The sequence below is a fragment of the Anas acuta genome, chromosome 3 (assembly GCF_963932015.1).
Source record: "Anas acuta chromosome 3, bAnaAcu1.1, whole genome shotgun sequence".
Lineage (NCBI taxonomy): Eukaryota > Metazoa > Chordata > Aves > Anseriformes > Anatidae > Anas > Anas acuta.
Genome location: NC_088981.1, coordinates 597477 through 618663, shown reverse-complemented (window position 1 = coordinate 618663; position 21187 = coordinate 597477). Strand labels below are relative to the sequence as shown.

Here is a 21187-nt window from a genome sequence, read left to right as displayed (position 1 = left end):
CTGACTCCAACGTTCACATCCCTATCAAGACCATCCCTGTTGGTAAGAACGAGGTCTAGGAGCACCCCTGCCTCGTTGGCTCCTCCTCCACCACCTGCGTCAGAAAATTGTCCTCAACGCATTGTAGGAACCGTTTGGACTGCTTGTGCCTGGCCGAGTTGCTTACCCAGCACATGTCTGGGTAATTGAAGTACCCCATGAGGACCAGCGCTTGTGATTGTGAGGCTACTAGCAGCTGCTTGTAGAAGGCCTCATCGACTTCTTTCTCCTGATCTGGAGACCTGTAGTATACCCCTACCACCGTGTCTCCCATACCAGCCCACCCCTTAATTCTTACCCACAAGCTCTCCACTTGTCCTACACCCTCCCGCAGCTGAACTGGGTACACTCTAATTGCGCCCTCACATAAAGGGCAACCCCACCCCCTTGCTTCCCCAGCCTGTCTTTCCTAAAGAGGATATAGCCCTCCATGGCTGCGTTCCAGTCGTGTGCTGTCCCACCACGTCTCAGTGATCACAACGAGATCATGGCCCCGCGACCAAACACAGATCTTGAGCTCATCTTGTTTATTTCCCATGCTCCATGCATGGGAAATAAAAGCAGCAGGTGCAGTTACCCCTGGGGGGATGCAAGAAGAAGATACCGGACGGGGGATCGGGAATACTACCTTCTCTGAGGAGCCCTCAGACAATCCTATGGGAGAGCTCAGAAGTTTTTCCCTGTCTTCAACAGTGACAGCAGTGATGACTTCCCCCAGCCCTTCTCTGTCACCTATAGCTCCCTTCCCTTCCCCCATCAAACCTAGTTTAAAGCCCTGGTAATCAGTCCAGAGAGCTTGCTCCCCAACACACTTGCACCCCACTTGCTCAGTTGGTGTCTGTCTGTAGCCCACATACCCGGCCTCTCAAAGGATGGCCCAAGATCAAAATACCCAAATCCCTGGTCCAGACACCACCCCCTCAGCCAGTCATTTACCTGTCCTGTTCTGCTCCTTCTATCTGCATCCCAGTCACCCAGCTGGAGGACAGAGGAGAACACTACCTGCACCCCTGATCCCCTCAACAACCTCCCCAGGGATGCAAAGTCCTTTTTAATATTCTTCATTTTTCTAATAGCGGCTTCCTGGGATCCAGCATGAATGACTACAAGAGGATAGTAATCCTCCAGTTTAATGAGTCATGGCAGAGTCTTCCTAACGTCTCTGACACGTGCCCTAGGAAGACAGCACACTTTTCTGGCTATGTTATTTGGGTGGCAGATAGGAGCCTCAGTGCGCCTCAGCAAGGAGTCCCCAATCACCAGGACTCTCTGCTCTTTTTTTGTGGCACCGGTTACAAGGCAGTGCTCCATCTGGCCCTGATCCTTATGTTTTACACTTCCCCCAATCTTGACTCTCTTCTCGGGAAAGAGAAGATAATGCTATGTTCCTTGAGCATCGATAGCAATGTTCTGTTCTAAAATGGTAATAAAGTGCACATTCGCTTATTAGTAATGAATGTCAAGCCATTCACCATCATGGAAATATCCTATTGCCATAGCTTTGATAAATAGCTACTGAAGCTCATGAATTTTTAATAGTAGTCCTATATTTAGGGGCTTTCAGTTTCTGAGAGAGATAAAAGGCCCTTCGGAGATGGAGTTCTGGAAGTGCCTCATCTTCTGCAGCTGCTGGTACCTATTTAAAACCAGTGTTGTCTTTGTGATGTTTGAATATTATGGTGACATTGATTGACATGATTTTTGTGCCGGAGATTAGGCTCTAAGCCTGGCTGTCAATATAAAGCAAAATATGTACCTGCAAAGGACCGTGCTGTGTGCTTTGCTTCATGTACATGTGATGCTTGTTCACTTTTTCCTGATAATCACAGCATAAAACCAAGCAGACAAATTCTCCTTTATGGTAAGGCTCCCCTACTTTGGACACATAAAGATGGATAGAGGTAGTATTGTATGGGGGGAGTGCATGCAGATAAATACAGGTCTGTGCATACATACATGTACATGTATGTAGGCTCTGTAAGACCTTTTTATAGCCACATAAATGAAGCTCATGTGTCAGTTTGTATTTCGCTGTCAGCCAGTAAAGCAGTATGCACGCATACAGAGTGCGTTCATGGAGGTGAAAGCGCTCATCACAACATTACGTGTGCTGTCATGTCAGCTAGCTGGATTGCAGGTTTTGTGGTGCTCCTCCAGCTGAGTGAGTTCATTAGTGAGTAAAAACAGTTAACCAGCAGCCAAACTGCAGACGTCTTTAAGTGTCTTTTCTGTGTGGAAACCAACTAGAACAAAAATGGATGAGCAAAGTTGAAATCCGTAAGCAAAGGTCAAGAGGAAAGGGCAGTGCACAGCCTGCTGTGCTCCAGCTGCTCCACACGTCAGAGAGCAGTCCTCAACCCTCCATCCTGCCACGCTGATGGCTGCTCAGAGCAAAGTTTGTGCACGAATTTTCCAAGGATCTGGGCACTGACAGCTCATACTTTCCGGCTGAATCGCCCTAAACAGCACTGAGCTCTTCTAACGAAGATGGACAAAAGGAGAAAGACTGAAGAATGGCACTATATAGGTAACTGAGAAAACTCTGCTGAGCTTTTTCCTGTGAAATTCAAGTTGAGATGTGGGGAACACCAAAGCATCCCTTCTATATAGGCAGTGCAGGATAGCCAGAAATTTCAGTGTCACTGGTCTAAGCCCTCAGCATTCAACTTCAGAGAAGCATTGTGACAGACTTGCTGCTGCTGTCAGTTTGTAGCAGGCCACTGAAGTTGATTAGAGATCCTCAGTGCTAATTGCTGAAGTGCCATTAGTTTAATCAGAGCCATGATGGTTTTCATCAGCAGAGGATCTAGCTTGCTTCATCTAGTTCTGTCCAGTCGTTGCTGGTTTTCAGCCGGTTCAGTGTAAGGCTTGCAATTGCTGGAGACACCTAAATATTTTCATGTTGTAAGTGGTGACAATGAGCATGCTACAAGAGGGCATTTTTGTGGTGACCCTTTGGGTTGGGTGGCCTCGCCAGGCCACCCCTTGAGCAGGAGGTGTGCGAGGACTGCAGATGGCAGGACTCTCTAAGGAACCTGCTTTGGCAGGGGGTTGGACCTGATGATCTCTTGAGATCCCTTCTAACCCCTTCAATTCTGTGATTCTGTGTGACTGCAGGACTCAGCCGGGCTGGGTGGAGGTGGTGCTGCTCTGGGTCATGCAGCCAGAGGTGAAATGTCAGTGCTTCGCCCTGGAACAGGCCTGGTTTCATTTTCTCCCCAGGAGCAAAGCAGAAGCAGCGTAAGGTTGCAGTTGGGAGGCTCAGGGGATTTATTGTAAATTTTTTAATGTAAATGGGAGTCCTGACTGTTTTTAGAAAGTGATTTATCAAGCTTCTTGGGACAGCATGCGTATCAGTCTTCACTAAAATGGTCATTGGCAAGCACCATGATTAATGCATATAATATGAAGAAAAATGGCTAAATCTCAGCATGAAGTAGGGAAAGAACTAGTGACAGTAATTAGATAACTTAGAAGCCTCCAAATTAAGCCTGTATGTGTTGAACTACATGGTGTGGTAGCTGAAGAATTGGATTAAATAGTCTGCCAGCCATTAGCAGATAACATCGAGGACCTGGTGGCTGTGCAGGAAACATGAAGATTTGAAGGTCCTTGGGTGTGTTTGAAGTAGCCGAGTGTTAATCTGATATCTTGATAAACTGGAGAAAAGGTCTGAAAAAGACAGGATGAAATCTGAAGGGAACCAGTAAAGGTACTGCACTGTGGTGTAACCAGATGGGGAGAGCTGACTGTAGCTTTGTCTCCCAGAGGCAGCCGGGGCTGTTGCTGGTCATGGCTGAGTTCACGCCAGAAGTGTCATTGTGTCTCAGAGAGCCAAAGGACCATCCCACAAGGCACAAGCAGGAATACAGCTGGAGAGCAGTGGAAACGATTCTTTTTAACACGTGTAGAGTTTATATTGTGCATAGGCACAGCTGACTCTGTCTTGAGGTGACATCAGTATGTTGTAGCCATTTTTTCTACATTGTTCAGATTTGCAAAGGAACTGCGCCTAAGTCCTGAAGGTATCTGTAAAAAAACAAACCATCAAAAAACAAAAACAAACAAAAAAAAAAGCCTAACAAACCTATCAGCTGTAAAAGCACAACAGGAATTTGGGGGAGCTGCATTATTTGTCGCCTGAAAATCTCTCCCCACCTGTTTCTTTATTAAAGGTTGCTGTTAAAGACTGATACCACAAACATTTCTGCAATGTTGCAAACAATTTTCTCTTGGGGGGGGCACATGCAGGTGGATATCTGGTTGCCACAGAAATGCTTGCTCACATTTTGGTGAACGTGTTTACAGAGAATCAGGTTGTCTTCAGATAGGTTTTCATTGGCTAATTTCAGTGGTGGTTTACTTCAGCAGTATTGCTGATACTGGGCATGGGTTGCAAGATAGATTGCAGCAATCATCTTTTCCATTTGAGTGAATGCCACTTGTTTACATCCCCAAGAATTTCCTTTTAGTGTACATTCATTAATCTATTAGAGTAAAGGATTACTCTGATTTCCCTCTCATTAGTTATGTATATCTTTTTCACTTTGCAATCTAGGAATGTAAATTTATAGTTTCAGTTTTATATGCAAAGAGCAAAAAGATGGATGTCTGCAGTATGTAACTCACTCTGATTTGCTAAATGTATTTACTTAAGATGAGGCAGCCTAAGCACTCAAGTACCTTACTGATGATACTGTTGAGATGGAAAAATGAAACGATAGCTTTGCTTCTGTTTTGACTGAGATGGGGAAGGGTGCAGATACCTTGTGTGTCTGGAATGTAAGCCTAAAGGAAAAATCTTAACAAAATTTGGGGTCCTATACTTAGAAAAACAAATAATCTTTCATCCTGCATAGATGCGCTGCATGTGGCAAGGAGGTGGGCTGAACAGAAAGAAGCAGTTCTAAAAGGTTGTTCTGTAAGGTGGTCTCATACAGCAACTTTGCAAATATTTGCTCTGCAAAGGACTAGGTTCAAAGGCAGCCAGAGTAGACTCAAACCACTGGCACCAAGGCGAATAAATTACCCTGTCTGAACCTGTGCAACCTGTGCCTCGGACAACATGTCTGAAGTGGAGACAGAGGAGCAGAGAGACAAGAGGCCAGGGTGGAAGGCAGGTTCTATCAGCCCTAAGGAGCTGTTACCTGTCCGTGTTACCTGTCCCTGCAGCTGCTGCGGGGAGCTGGCAGATGGCTGTGCCGCAGCAGATGAGAGCAGGAGGCTGGTCGGTCGGGGCTGCTCCCCAGCACAAGAGGACGATGGCTGTTGCACCTCACACACAGGGCTCCTGCGCTTGAAGCCAGCCTGCTGTGGAAAGGACAGGCCATTTGGCCTCATTTTCGAGGATTAATCTCCACATAATATAAAACGCTGATTACATCAAAGTAAGGAAATAGTTAATGGGATGCCTAATGTAAAAAAACAAAAACAAAAACAAAACAAAACAAAAACAAAAACAAAACCAGAGAGATTGTAAGATTGTAATAGCTTTATGCATTTAGAAATTTGAGGGAGCTCAAAGAGTACTAGAGTTGCTGTGCAGATGCGCTGGGACAGTTTAAACGCAGATTCATGTGCAGGCTACAAATCCCCACAGTGACAGCATGTATATGGCAGAGCCCATGGCAGCTGCACTGTTGGGCTGTCCTCAGGGAGCGGAGGCCAGGTGGAGGGCAGGGCAGTTGCAGGACCATCCTACTTCCCGCAGCCTGCCGTAATGGCAGTGGCACCAGGCACTGGGCAGAAAGCGTCACGGTTCGGGCAGCATTGCAAGGAGGTGTGGCAGAAGGGTGGCGTGAGCCACGGGGAGTCCATGCTCTGGACCACACTGAAGCATCCTGTCTGTTTCAAGCCCGCGTGTGGCCCCAAACCCTTGGGGTAAAGTGGGGGGTCAGAAGCACAGGCGGCAGCAGAGGGCTGCGGAGACAGGGAGGCACCAGGCTGAGGGTGGGCCAGAGGAGCTCTGGGTGGGTGAGGATGCGCATCTCTGCCTGGGGACTCAGGGGCACGCAGGCACCCGCACCTGCCAACAGTGTGCTGCAGTGCTGACGTGCCCGGCTGGGATGCAGCAGGCCTCAGGCCTGGACTGGGCTCTGCGCTGCTGCTCTCCTTGCAGGGTCTCACCACCCGCTTACGTGTCCCCCAGCCCGGGTGCTGGCCCTGCACCTCTGTGCAAAAGCCAGTCCCCTTGCTAGCTGTGCTCTCTACCTGGCAGCACTGGCTTTGGCTGACTCAAGCTGAAGCTGCCTGCTGGGGAGAGGAGAGAGTAAACAAATGGTTAGAAGGCAAGAAATATTTCAGAGTTGTCCAAAGTAATTTTTCGCTCTAGGCTGTTGCTGACCCCATTCCCTGCTCGGATGCAAATGAGAAAGGACAAGGCTGCGACTTCAGCTCTCTGTGTCCACTAAAAGGCTGAACCAGTAGCAAGGAAACAGCTGAGAGAGTTTCAATTTCTGTCTTTCTGTCCATATTTCCTGTTTAAATCGGATATTTTGGTGAAGGCATGAGAATAAATAGTCAAAGTGGGAGCCTTCATTCCTTTGAGGTTAAACGTCAAATACCAGGGCTTCTTGTTTACTGGAAGAACGTAGAGACTTGCAGTCTGAACACCTCACAACACTATGGCATCATTCCAAAGCAGCGTACATCACTCACACTTATTTCTGTGCAGACTCCCAGGGTGCAGCGGCTGGAATCAGCAGAGAGCACAGTGAGTGCTGAGGAAAAGGGTAGCTGATTGCCAGGTGGCAGCAGTTCAGGTTTGAAGCAGAACAACGGATGGCAGTTTCACAAATGAGATTTAATGGAAGTGGAAGCAAGAGACTTGTGTGGTTTCCCTCAGTCACAAAGAATGCAGAGATGTCAGCCTCTCTCTTGTATCCAGTTCAGCTGTGCCAGCTTGCTGAAAGAAATACTGCAAGTACAGTTATGCTGAGGAGACATCTGAAGTACCACGTCTGTGTGAAAATGTGCAGTGTACCCTCCTTTCTGGCTGGATCACCTCTGGACTGAAGCATCCAGATGTCCCCCAACCCACGGAAGGGTTGTTCATGTTTGGCCCCCAGAGTGGCATGCAGCACTGGCTGGGGGCGTTGGCGCTGAGTGGGGACATGCGCTCAGGTTTACAGAAAGCATAGTGACACTGCCAGTGGTGCCCTGGATTTGCATTGCTGGTGTCAGCTCCGCAGGGCAGAGCAGCCAGGATTAATATCCCAGCTAATGTCACTTCTGCTGTTGACTTGAAGCTTATGACTTAAAGGCAGGGTTAAAAGCAAGGACCAGGTGAAGAGCACTGCGAGGGTGAGGCTGTGCTGGGAGGTGTTCCTGGAACTTTGTGCAAGAGACATAGAAAATTCTGCTAAGAACATAGCGAAGCAGGTGAGTGAGGTCCCGGCTGCATCATGCTGTGAGATAAATGGGCTTGAACTGGACATTTATCTGTCATGCAGCCTGTTATTAAGCTTCATTATGCCCACTTCTGCAACAAACCAGAAGCATCAAGTGGTTTGGAATTGCTCATGCCTGTGCAGACCAGTTGTGCACAAACAGGAATCATTATATATAAAGCACGCCGAGCACAGCAGCAGTGGCCCAGGCCTTCATGGTTCTTGTCGAGGGATGCCCGGAGGCGATTGGCACCGGAATCTCCCAGGGACAGTGGGCTTGTAGAATTGGGCGAGGCAGGCTTTGCCCTTGTTGGCAGGTGGCTATTTTTTGCTTGTGCTAACCTCAGTTTCCAGCTGCCCCGTAATGACGATATGGCTGAAACATACAGGGGGGAGGTTGCTTCTCTCCTTTAAGCTCATGACATCCCTGCGTCCTGTGCTTGAGATGACAAAGTCTCTCTCTTTTCTTCCCAAGATAAAAAATAAAAATTCTCCCCTAGATGTGATGGAGCATCTATTCCTTTCCAGCTGGCTATATAAATGTGCTTCTTGCAAAAAATAGCTTTTTTTCATTAACCTTCCCATCAATGAAGATAATATACATGCTGGTTCCCCAAAACAAAGCTAATGAAAGAGCTGTTTCCATTCAGAAGGAGTTCAGTAACTCTAGAGTAGCTGTAATTAGGCCAATAAGTTATTAGGAGTTTCTGGCAGTTCATCTGAGGACAGGAACTAGCTAGAGATCTGTTCTTTTCTTGTGGTTTTGCTAAGAACTTTCCTTGTGCCAGTTATTTCTGACCAGAGTATGGCTGGTAATGGATAATTTTGCACAAGTGTTGCATTTGTCAAGGGAAATATCTTGATCCAAGGCCAGTTGTGCTTAGGTCTGCAAAAGTTGTAACCTGCAGGCAGTTCTGCCAATGCCTCTATGCATTTCCTTCTACAAGCAGCAATTACTACTAGCGATGGGTGTGTATGCATGTGTGGAACAAACAACCTCCCACAACAAGACAAAACAAAAACAACACTAGCGTTTTCAAATGAAATACAAAAGCTGAAAATATTTGCCAGAATCTTAATATGACAGAAATAAGTCACCCACTGGAAAAAAAAGAAATTATGACCTTCTCTTTAATGGTCACTTGCTGTTGTATTTAACATAAACTCTTGCTCGACCATTTACTGCTCCACAGTATTATTTCTCATTTCTTCACTGTTTGTGTTTAGATATGCTTACTTGTCCTCAGATCTCAGCTGATTCTCTAACCCCACAAGCCATCTGTTTGCACTGAGGCCAAGGCAGAACCTTTTTGACTTCATAGGGGCTCTGCTTATGCAGAGGCTTATTCCTTCAAGGCTTTTAATTGCTAGATGTACACATCTGTGGAAAGTGTCCGCTTCAGGGAAAACTCTTCTGCATCTTGCTCTTGTTTTGGGTATACCTTTTGGGATAATGGGGAATCCACATGATGGAGCGGGATTGAAGCCTGGGGGCACACAGCAATACAAAGTACAACCAAGAGTCAGAAGAAGAGGGGAACAGGGTATGGGTGCCCAAGGTAAAGCACTTCATAGGTGCCTCATTTCAAGGCAAATGCACATCACAATTTGTGCACAGCCCTGAACATCTGAAGTGTTGAACATGGAAAAATAAGGTGTGCCTAGAGTTATTGCTTGTTTTTCTTGGTCTGGTAGTGTCAGGAAGCTGCACTTACCTGAAAACGTTTTGGGAAAGCAGTTGCCCTACGGTGTTACCTGTCATGCTGCTATGGGGGCACTGAGCCGGGCGTGGGGCTCAAGCACCCCAGCAGTGCTACCCCATGGGCTCAGGGTGGCGGTTGGCAGTCCTGCGCATTCGCGAGTTGCAGGACACCTCCAAGCTGTTACATGTACTTGAGCTGGAGCTTTTTGCTGTTTTACACAGCTTTGCTTTTTCAGCACAGGCTTTCTGGGGAGTAGGGCAACCCACACGGCCTCCTTTTTTCCCCCTTGCTCCAAGGGCAACCCAGCACCCACCCAGATGTGCTGCAGAAAGGATCCTGGCTGTCAGTCAGTGCTGGTCTGCGATGGGCTCCCTGCATTGGCTTGCAGCAAGGCTCCCTGTCATGGTGCTACAGCTCGGTGTGCACTGATGATGGTTGCTGGAGAGCAAGACAGGAAAAGTTTTACAGTGCTTTTGTTCGGTATGTGTGCCATCAGCAGCCTTTGTGTTAGGCACAGGCCCTCTGATCCTGTGCAAGTAAATCAGCATGCAGTAACCAAAGGAAGTAGATGAGTGCAATTAAACTCATTGCTGCCTGAACATCCATCATAAATGTTTAATTTTCAGTAATCAGCATTCATAACTGCAAAGATACAGAGAGCACTCTCTGAACACGTGTTGGACAGTGCAAGCCAACCCTTGTGAAAGCTGTTGCAGCACATAGGGGTGCCCTCAGCTGTGGGGACGCTGCATGATTTATAAAGGTGTGCCATACCCCCCCTGCAGTGTTTGGGCTCCTTGTTGTCAGTTGTTAAGTGGTGATAACAGTAAAACATTAGCACATTTGTTACGGATACATCAGCATAGCTTGGCTCTCTCAAATCCTAGGCCAAGCCACCGTAGTTCAAGCACCATTTAAAAGAAGAAAAAAATACTTTGCCCTTCTCTCCTCCTGAGAGAACGTGGATGATTCTCGCTACATCTAAAGGCAAGCAAAGGTTTCAAGGCCCCCTGCTATCTGGTCCCGCAGGACTGAAGCAGTTCCTGGGTGTGTCGAGGTGTGCCAAGGCTGCAGCCACCGGGAGTTAGGTGCAGCGCTCTGCAAGTCTACGCTCCCTGGTGGGTGGCTGCCCTGTGTTGGGGCAGGCTTCTGGGGCATCCTGCTCCCTCTCGTTTGTTTGGCAGGGCCTGCCAGAGATGATGGGGTTCAGGGTGAGACAGGGAACAAGTTAAAGGATGTTGATTCCTAGGTCATAGCTAGCACACTTGCATGTTAACAACCCCAAAGACAAAAGAGTAAAAGACTGTGCATAGATACTGAAACCAGAAAGAACTGGCTTGACTGATGAAGTCTGTCAAAGAAAGGAAGGGTCAGGAGTTTAGCAGTGAGGAAGACTTCTGGCCTTCATCAAAAGAGCACCGGAGTATACCTGACAACCACCCAAGGACTCCAGTACACACGTGGATAGGGGTGTGAATCTGTGTTAATGATTCTTCAGAGACTTGATGAATAAGCAAGAGACAGGAAATGCAATGAATATGTACTTGTCCCACTAATATAAGCACACTGCCAGTAACCCTTAGTGTGTGTGTGTTAGGCGGAGCAATCCCCCATGCACCCGGTGCTGTAATAAAGAATACCTACTTAACAACTTTGGTTATTGAGTTTTCACTGTGTCAAGGGGGTGCTTCTGGAGCAAGGCAGTGACCCTGACATTACTGCTAACCCCTCCAGCTTAAGTGAGAGCTAGTACCCAGGTGCTGAGCACTACTGCACATGTACGCCCTCTTCCAGCAGTAGCTGTCTCTGGGACTTCTGACAATGTACCATCAGTACTGAGTACCTGTGGCCCCTAAATGTTGGAGTTGGGTATCTAGTGCCTCTACTCCAGCCCACTCATGTGATTGTTTCAAGCAAGGCCTTTCTGCACCCTTACCTTCTGTCTGTTATAAAGTCTCAACTCAATCTGAATTTAGTAATATTTATAAAAAGAATATTTATAAAAAGTATAAAAGGCAAGTAAAGAGCGCTGGGTGTGCGGGGAGTCTACGCTCCACCAACACGCACACACAAACATCAAACATTCTAAATATATAGAACGTGGCTTTTACATACTAAACTCAAGTATGCCTATACATTTGTACAATCAGGAAAGGTAACAAACAATCCTCCAAGTTCCATGACTCAACAGTCTCCATTTTCCGTTCCTTTTCTTGATTACAAACAAGTCTCCGGTTTCCATTCCTTGTGAGCAATATGTCTCGCTTTAAGTTGTCAAGCAACTCGGTCTTCAGGCCATATGTATCCCGTTCTTCCCAGATTGAAGAAAAGCACATCCATCTCCTTTTCAAGGCCAATGAGGCCTGGGTCAAAAGGCACGTCCAGGTCAGCAGGGGGGGTAACAGCAAAAGCCTTCGATGGCTGTAGCAGCAGAGGGGCCCATGGCATAGCAGTCGGATCAGTACAGGAGCCCGCAGCTCCCTCACTGTCTGGCAAGCCACACGTTTGTGATTGTGGCTCCACACGGCTCTTTAAGGCCTCAGAGACTGCTTGCCAGGTGCCGAGCAATCCCACTGCAACCTGGTCGTTTTTAGTTGCAGAGTCCCACACCTTGACCTCAGTTTGGTCCCATGTTTCAGGATCATAAACTGTCTGATGGTTAAGAAGGAGAATAAGCTGTAAGGCTACCAGGACAGTCTTTGTTCCTAAGGACGTATGATTCCCCATAATGCGCAGCTGCTTAGCAGCAAGGGGCAGTTGTGTGCGCGGCTCCGCTTCTCTCAGCTCGAGCTTCTCTCCAGCTCCAGTGCACCCATTTCCAGCGACTTTCTGTACGAGCTTCTCTGAGCAGTTTGCTGAGTTTGGCCGAACGTATCTTCATGAGTCGATCAAAGTGCCTGTTCCTGTCCTGGTCTCCATTCTGCCAGCCTGTTCCTTTTCATTCCTGCTTTCTGCTTCTTTATTGATGACATAACTTCATCACATTGTGTTGCCTTTCTTTTATCCAGAGGGCAGGCTCCCCTCTTATACCTTTCTCCCCACAGCAGTTCTTTTCCAAACAACTTTTCATTGGTCAAACAATGTCACAATGTCACAACAGCAAACACCCATAAACATCCATGCCTTAATGGCTGGAGAACAAGAAACCGGAGACTGCATGGAGTCTCCTGAATCACCCTTGTTTGTTCCCTCTAAACTCTTTTACATTCCTGATGGCCTCATCGTTAAGAGTCTAATGTTATCTCAGCCATGGGGCTTTCCAACCCCCATGGCCACACTCCCACATCTCCCCCTTCTTTATTAATATCAACCATTTTCTCGACACGAGTGGTTCATTGTTAACATTAAACCTGTGCTACAGAGGGTTAGGCGTTTATTTCAGTAGCCCCTCTTTGCTTCAATGGAAACCCAGGATTTTCTCTGGGAGCCACATTACCTTCCCGTAGCCTTGGGAGCAGCACTGAAACACTTCAGGCGGGAAACATCAGGTAGGAGAGGGAAAGGAGTTGCAGGGAAAAGGGTTTTGAAAGGGCAACGCTTCCTGCTGATATTCAGGATACAGCAGCTCTGTGCTTTCTCTCTGTGCTTTTCCCTGGCACAGCATGTGAGCTGCCTTGAAGGAGCTTGACTCTGACAGAGGCAAATTTGTATTGCGCCAGCAAATCCTCTGAACGGAGTGGAAATGCGGATCATTTTTTAAGTCATCTAGCACCAAGGCTGAACAGGATTACAATTTTAATGAATTGCATGCTGATTTAGAATAAAAAGACAATAATTTATTACAACTCATATTACGACTAAAATAACTTTTCCTCTATGAAGCCCAGATACAAAATTGTCTGAGTCTGGATGGGAAGCATGTATCGCCGTGTCCTCATGAGTACTCTCCAGGAGTGGCTCGTGCTCGGGGGCTGTGGCATCCCTTAGGGCAGGATCCCCGATGCAGAGGAGCAGAGCTCATTACACCTGTGCTGGTCTGCACCACTATTACTTGGGCTCCTTGACAAAGCTCATTCATAACTTGCTGATGGAGCCACCTAGTTCCAGTTACTGCCCAATTCTAATAACCCTTGTATGTACTAGGAATGCTATTTTGCCACTGCAAGATTGACTGCACCTTAACAACAAAAAAGGCATGCTGAGCTGTGGACTCATTAGCTGTGTTTTCTGAGAAGGTACCTCTCGTTACCCAAAAACCAAAGGTGAGTTGTGGGCATTTGAAGGCAGGAATTGGCAAGTGCTGGGTGCTGTGCTGCTGCTGTAAGGGCCATGGCCCTGTTCTGGCAGCTAGCATCGTACCATGCAGGTGGTGTTGGTATTGGTGCGGAGTTTGCATAAAGACCATGCTCTTCTGCAGTTTTCAGGACAAACACCCTCAAAGTCTGCAGGACAAGAGTGGATCAATTAGGCAGAAATTTTTAGTTCTTTGAGTTTAGGTTCATTGACAGAGTTGATTTTTTTCCAGTGCAATCAAAATAAGCCTGGCAAAATCTGCCCCTATTTTCTGTACAAAAGCTGAGTGCTCTGTTAAGCAAAATAGCAAACTATGAGCTTCTATACTAGCTAAATAGGGCAGCTGTTGTTGGAGTAGTGTACCAGCAACATCCTTTATTTCTTCTCAGAAAGGAGCTCCTGTGTTTTGCAGAGCTCTTCTCTTATCTGTACTCATCTGCACCTGATGCATCTCATAAAAATGCAGCAGATTTCAAATTTGCATACATTATTTTATAATTGCATGCATCCAAGTCTAAGCAACTAAAAGCATTTGTGTTCAGACGGTGTCTTAGAGAATTCAGTGACAGTCACAAGAGATTTTCTCAGATGAGGAGGTGCATTTCTTTACAGCATGGGGGTGGGAACCTGAACCTGAGCAAGGATTAAATCTTTCTACTGTTCACAGAAAGGATGGCTAGGATTCCCCATCTCCTTCCCATAGCTACAAGCCTGTTCTATTTTTCACACTGTTTTTTCTGCATGCTTTTACCTTAGGTGCACTTCAGTCTCCTTGAACAGGCACAGACTTTAAATGAAGGGATAGGGTTTTCATCGTGGCTGTTAAGAATTGCCATGCTAAATTTTCCTTGGCAGCTGCAGGAGAGAGAGAGAAGCATATGTTTATGTGTTAGCAAACGGTTCTGCATAGGGCTAAAAGCGTACCTCCCCGTGTTTCCTTTGTAATGTCTTAGGTCTGGTGAACAATCAGGAAAGTTTCTTAAACAAAACTGTAATGAAAACATTTGGTTTTCACATAATAATATTGTGCAGAGAAAATGTGACTCCTTTCCTCTCTTTTAACCTCATTGTCTTGCATCTTCCATGTTTTTTCTTTGTTTTTTTAAACTCTTGCCTTTGTGCTGGTACTTGTCTGAACAGTTGCCTCAGGTTGCACATCACATCCTGAGCATGTTTTTGACAGCTTTGTGTGTGGCTGGCACAGTACATGTGCTGGTGCTGGAGGCTGAAGGGCATCCTGACCTCACTAGCTCTGTTTCTGAAGAGAGTTAAAGCCCTGGCCAAGGAGTCCTGCTGTGTGGTGGGACATCGCCAGCACCAGGGCAAGGTGAGGGGCTGTCCCAGCACGGTGGGTGAGTCAGAGCCAGGCCTTGGCCCAGCATTTCTGACTCGGGTTCCTGGGGACCCCCTGGGCTCAGCCCTCCTACCTGGTGCTACTGCTGTGTTTTCATGGCCTTGCCTGCATCTGGGACGGTGTTTACTACAGGTTAGAGGGTGTTTGGATGCTCCTCCATTGTCAGCAGGTTGAAGTCACCCTCTGTACTTCAAATGTAGCTCCCACCAGTCGGTTAGGATCCCTTGCATTTACCACTGCTTTAAGGATACAGTGAAAAGTAATAAACTTAGTCTTTGGTCAAAAGACTGCTTATGTAAACAAGAACGTTTTCCTCGGATTCAGTGCTTGGGTAACATTCTTGCTTATTACATTTGTAATAAAATTGATGTAACTACTTTTTGCTCAGTTATTGCTTCACAGACAGCAGAGCTGTGAGAGTTAGCTGGATTATTTTTCCATTTAATCATTTATGGAATTGCTAATTAAATTCCAATTGCTGAAGCTTTATTAATGATAATGATGTGAAAGCCTGGGGAAAAAAAAAAAACAGCTTGATTTTTCTGACTCAAGGCTGAATGTGTGTAACTGACCATTAGAAGAAAACTATTATTTCAGCATTTATTGTGCAATTCAGAGCTGGAATTACCAAGGAAGCACTTGGAATGCCAGAACATCCTCCTCACACTCGCTTTTCAGCTTATTACCAAAAGCCATTTGCACACCCTAATTGGCAGACTGTCTTTAAGTGTTTTATAATTCAATTAACATCCAGAACTGCAATAAAGCATTTGAGTAAATGAAAGTGATTTGTCTTCAAGTGACTTGCAACACCGTATTTGCAAAAGGTTATCCAACTGTATTGTATGCTCTTTTCGATTGTTACACCAATTACTTGACTTTGGAAAGAGAATTGCTAATCTAGCAAAAACGTATTGCTTGTAGTGAAGATACATTGAACAAACTAAATTGCTGAGCCATTTTCTGGATTGGCACATCGGGCCATCAGCTTTTCTGGATGCTTGTCATTTCCAAGGCTTTATGACTGTGCGGGATTTAATCCTGGTAATAATACCAGGTGAACTGCAAACCTCCTTTAGGTGTAAGCTCGTTACTTTGGAGCTGGTATTTTTCTCTGCAGTAAGGAGGAAGGGAGCAGAAGCATGCTTGAGCAACCACGAGGTCATAGCTCTACCTCCATCACCTCCCTTCAATCTCCAGAATGTCCTTTTCTTCTCCTCTGGTCATTTAGAAAAATGCCTAAGCTAAGAAACAGGTGTGACAGCCACCTATCCTAGCACCCCATTTCTAGAAGTGAGCAGTAGGGGATGCTTAGAGAGAAGTACAAGCACCAGAGCATGTACGGTTCAGTTCTTCTATCTGTGCATACCCTTGCTGATTGCTCAAGACAGGGTTTACAGCAGCTGGATTTCACATTTAGATTACTGTGGGTAATATTGCTGACAGGCAATCAAGGGAGTATCTTCTTCTGGGTCTGTCCTACGTTGTTACCTGTCATAGCATCCTCAGTGAATGAATACTTCCATTTTATAACATGTCCTGCTTGTATGCAAAGTGTGCCACCTTGAAGTTTCAAAACGTGGAAGGAATTGGAGTTGACACCTTTAGCACATCACCTTCTGACCATGTAGACTGCCTTCTTTTTTCCTTTGTGTGAGCTTAGCTACCTGAGGGCAGCTGATGACTGCAAGGTGTTGTAGAACACTGGGGATATATCTCAGTCACAGGAAGATGATTTCAAAAAAAATATATTTTTTTTTTTGAGAATTGAAAATCTTAAACTTCTCTTGGTGGTGAGAAGTATATAAAGAAACTCTGAAGATCACATCATTTAGTAAGGCCACAGTCTGGCAGTGTAGTTGTATTGAAACAGAGACCTTGGGTGCTGATAACATGATCACAGAGAAGCAAGGTAAAACTCTCTTTTCCAAGAAACAGCCTAAATTCATGGTGAGACTCTTGAGGTCAGAAACAGGATCCACTTATCCTGAATTAAACAGCATCTGATATAGATGATGGTGTTTTTTTTCTCTTGCTCTATCTTATAGTTATTTGAAATAATTATGTTTCTGCATGAAGTCTCTTCACAGTTCGCTTCTACTGACAGATGCTGTTTCTGAGGCTAATTAGACCATGGAGTATGCCTGAGTAGTACAGCATTACTGCAGAGTAAACACTTTCATCCTTCATTCAGAACAACAATGACTTTGCCTTTGAGTTTGCTGCAAGGAAATAACTGCTATTGGGGACGTGTAGAGGCCATGCCAGGGGAGTCCTTGAATACTGTCCTTGGACTTCTGTGGTAAATAGCTGTTGCCTTGCCATGGCTCTGATTGTGGGGTCTGTGGCTAAGGCCAGGACCTGAGGCTTGGCAATTTTACACAAACTAATTGACCATCTCTGGTCTAGCATGGTAAGAGTATGCAGAGAAAATGGGTGCTCTTGCCAGTTGTTGTGGCACAGAGAACAGCAGCTTCACAGAAAAATCGCTTCTAACCTTTCAGATATGTGTTACTCTGATGAACTGTGGTCTTCAGGAGGTCTCTGGCCTGCCTTTCTCCATCCATGTGTTATAAATGAAGTCTCAACTCAATCTGAATTTTGTAATATTTATAAAACAAATATTTCTAAAATGTATAAAAGCTATAAAAGCTATAAAAGGCAAGTAAACAGCACTGGGTGTGCGGGGAGTCTACGCTCCACCAACATGCACACACAAACATCAAATATTCTAAATATACAAAACATTGCTTTACATACTAAATGCAAGTATGCCTATACATATGTACAATCAGAAAAGGCAGAGTGAAATTTGAAGACAGAGAAATGATTCGTTTTGATCTGAAATGCACAAATGAGCTAAGAAGCAGGTAAAGTAAAACATTTTTTCCTCTGTAAATGGCACAGTCTATCCACCGGTGTCTTGGTCTGCATCCCCTTTCAGACCCTAGCTAATTACCTAATTCAGCAGGTTATCATCAGAACACTTTACTGTAGAGGAAATTCCAGCATCTCAGCATTGTTATTTGTTCAGCGAGGGCAATCAGAGATAGCTGTGTAGGGAAACCAGCCAGAACAGCTGGAAAGCTGGGTTGTTGCAAGGTCCCAGCAGACTAGTGTGTCTGCTGTTGGGGGCAGCACCTGAAGGAAGCTGCTGCCCTTGTGGAGAGCATTAAGTATTTCCAGGGATTGGTAAATGTTAGCTGCGCAATAATGTTGGAGAACTTGGTGCTGGGAATTCACAAGGAGAGACGCTGGAGGGAAGGTGTAACTCCTGCAGCACAGGAAGCATGGCTGTAGAGGAGCAAAATGAACTGCCCTCTGAGTTTCCAGTGTCTGGAGTAACAAGTTACAGGCTTAAATGTCAGGAGAGGTTTCACACGAACCTCGTGTGAAAAGGAGCAGTGACTGCGCTGTATTGTTATAAACGAAGTCTCAACTCTGAATTTAGTAACATAAAAGAATATTTATAAAAGGCATAAAAGCTATAAAAGGTATAAAAGGCAAGTAAACAGCGCTGGGTGTGCGGGCAGTCTATGCTCCACCAACACGCACACACGAACATCAAACATTCTAAATACATGTATACAGAACATTGCTTTACATAATAACCCGAGTATGCCTATACATACATACAATCAGGATAGGTAACAAACAATACTTTAAGTTCCATAACTTAACAGTCTCCATTTTCCATTCTTCAGGCCTTATGTATCCCGTTCTTCCCAGATTGAAGAAAAACATGTCCATCTCCTTGTGAAGGCCAAGAGGCCTGGGTCAAAAAGCACGTCCAGGTCAACAGGGGGGGTAACAGCAAAAGCCTTCGATGGCTGTAGCAGCAGAGGGGCCCATGGCGTAGCAGTCGGATCAGTACAGGAGCCCGCAGCTCCCTCACTGTCTGACAAGCCACACGTTTGTGATTGTGGCTCCACACGGCTCTTTAAGGCCTCAGAGATTGCTTGCCAGGTGCCGAGCAATCCCACTGCAACCTTGTCGTTTTTAGTTGCAGAGTCCCACACCTTGACCTCAGTTTGGTCCCATGTTTCAGGATCATAAACTGTCTGATGGTTAAGAAGGAGAATAAGCTGTAAGGCTACCAGGACAGTCTTTGTTCCTAAGGACGTACAATTCCCCATAATGCGCAGCTGCTTACCAGCAAGGGGCAGTTGTGTGCATGGCTCCGCTTCTCTCAGCTCGAGCTTCTCTCCAGCTCCAGTGCGCCCATTTCCAGCGACTTTCTGTACGAGCTACTCTGAGCAGTTTGCTGAGTCTGGCTGAACCTATCTTCATGAGGCAATCAAAGTGCCTGTTCCCGTCCTGATCTCCATTCTGCCAGCCTGTTCCTCTCCACTTCTTTTTCCTGCTGCTTTATTGATGTAACTTCATGTTGCCTTCTCTTTATCCTGAGGGCAGGATCCCCTCTTATACCCTTCTCCCCACAGCAGTTCTTTTCCAAACAACTTTTCATTGGTCAAACAACTTTGAATGTAATAACAACATCAAACACCCATAAACATCCATGCCTTAATGGCTGGAGAACAAGAGAACCAGCTGGAGAACAAGAAACCCCAGACTGCATGGAGTCTCCTGAATCACCCTTGTTTGTTCCCTCTAAACTCTTTTATATTCCTGATGGCCTTGTCGTTAAGAGTCTAATGTTATCTCAACCATGGGGCTTTCCAGCCCCCATGGCCACATTCCCAAATCTCCTCCTTCTGTATTAATATCAACCATTTTCTTGACATGAATTGCCACTCCATATATAACAGTATCAACTAGAATAGCTGGAAGGAGGGAGGAATGCAGCTGGCTGAGGGGACGAAGCCGTGACATGCAGAGACCATAGGGCATCCCCTGCAGACCCAGTCATGGTTGGGCTGCGGCTCGGTTGAAGCAGCCACCTGTCCCTGGCCTCCCCATCACCTCAGGAGGCCAAGGGGCACGCACACGATGCCCCCCATCACATACACAGGGGAAATGCCTTCTGCAAGAGCAAGACACTGAATCACGGCAGCTGCTGGCGGCCTCTTCAAAATAATCATTTTCTGTGTGTAGATGAGGGCGAAGGCATCAAGCCGGCATTCATTCAGATGAGATAGGTGCTGCTTTCCCACAGTGCTAATTGTAGCTCCCTTTGCTTATTTCATGAGGGATCTGAGACCCAGCCCCTGTTTCCTAGCTAATCATTTCCTGGTGTCTCTCTGTGTGTATGCGTTGTCATCCTGGTAAAAGTGGCAGCTGAGTACCCAGAGGCAGAGTCCTGGTGCTTGGAGGTGCGCTGTGTCTTGCCTCAGTGCGGGTACTGGTCAATGGTGTGTTAGCAATAGACTTTTTGGTCAGTAAATGAGGTTTATTTGAAATATTTCTAGCACCTGCCCTCTGCTTTCACCCATCCATTTTCCGGTGCAAAGCCATAAGCTAGAAATGCTTTCTGAGAGTGACCTGTTAGCGCTTGCTCTAGCAAGCAAACAGCTCTTGCTGTTTCCCCTTCAACTTTTCCAAAAGAGCGTGGTGATGTGTTCTTGGGGTTTATCTGCTCTCTGCAAGGTGTCTTTAGGTATGCAGTTGCAGTTACCATGGAAGCAAATTACACACAAGCACTTGGAGCAAGGCATATAACTGACAGAAGACAAGTTATGCTAAGCTAACACCAAGGCAGAACAAAGAGCCTGTGCGTAAGGGCCCATAGGCGTGATTGTTGTGAGATTGCTGAGCCTTTGCCCCACAGAAGGACTCCAGTGTTTTTTTCATTATGTTTCTTAATAGTACTTGTGGCAGTTTTGAGTACTTGATAAAGCATCTGGGCTTTTTTTTTTTTTTTCCCTTTTGCAGCTCTCCATGAATTTCCCAATGACATCTTTACAAACGAGGACAGGAGGCATGGAGCTGTCATCCTGCACGTCCTTTGTGTAAGTTTTGTGACTGCATTTGTTTTCCTATCAGTTTGGACTGGATTCGGTATGTTTGCTGACAGCTGATACCACTCCCTACCCACAGTGTTTTCTGCTCTTGCACACGGACATTCCCCTTCTGTTCTCAGTCATGGTTGAGAGTGAGTTTTAGTGACTCATCTGAGTATAGCGTTAATGCTCTCTTCTTAGTTTTTACAATAACTCCTAAAAGGCCAACCAACTGCAGCCCCTGAATGCATGCTGTCAGCTGAATGAACTCATGCAAAGGGCTTCACTGAAGCTATTGGGCAGCTGTGCAGTGCTGCCAGCAGAGCAGCGCAACCCCACGCTGCCAACTCCTCTGCCAAATGCTTCTGTGCAAGGAGATGCTCCCAGGTTGGTGGGACAAGGAGAACGTTCTCTGGCACATGGGACATGCTGGGACAGTTTGGTGAAGTTATCAAGTCCTGGCTGCTGGCTTTTGCAGGCACTCTCCAGAGGGTGGCATCAAACAAATGTGCCCCACCGCACTGTTGTCTCACCGACTTTTGACCCTTTCACTGTCTTTATTATACTTGG

The 21187-nt window shown here is 46.2% G+C and overlaps 1 protein-coding gene across 7 annotated transcripts in view; it reads left to right on the top strand.

Moving 5' to 3' along the window:
* The window catches only part of SLC24A3 (solute carrier family 24 member 3), a 205225-nt gene that overhangs the window by 97326 nt on the left and 86712 nt on the right, over nucleotides 1-21187 (top strand). For all 7 annotated transcript variants that reach the window (XR_011094270.1, XR_011094269.1, XR_011094271.1 and 4 more), the window contains exon 3: nucleotides 20550-20626. Coding sequence is in view for 3 of the 7 variants with exons in the window: in XM_068675147.1 (XP_068531248.1) it covers nucleotides 20550-20626 (77 nt within the window). In the remaining 4 variants the exon portion in view is untranslated. The remainder of the gene's footprint in view (nucleotides 1-20549; nucleotides 20627-21187) is intronic.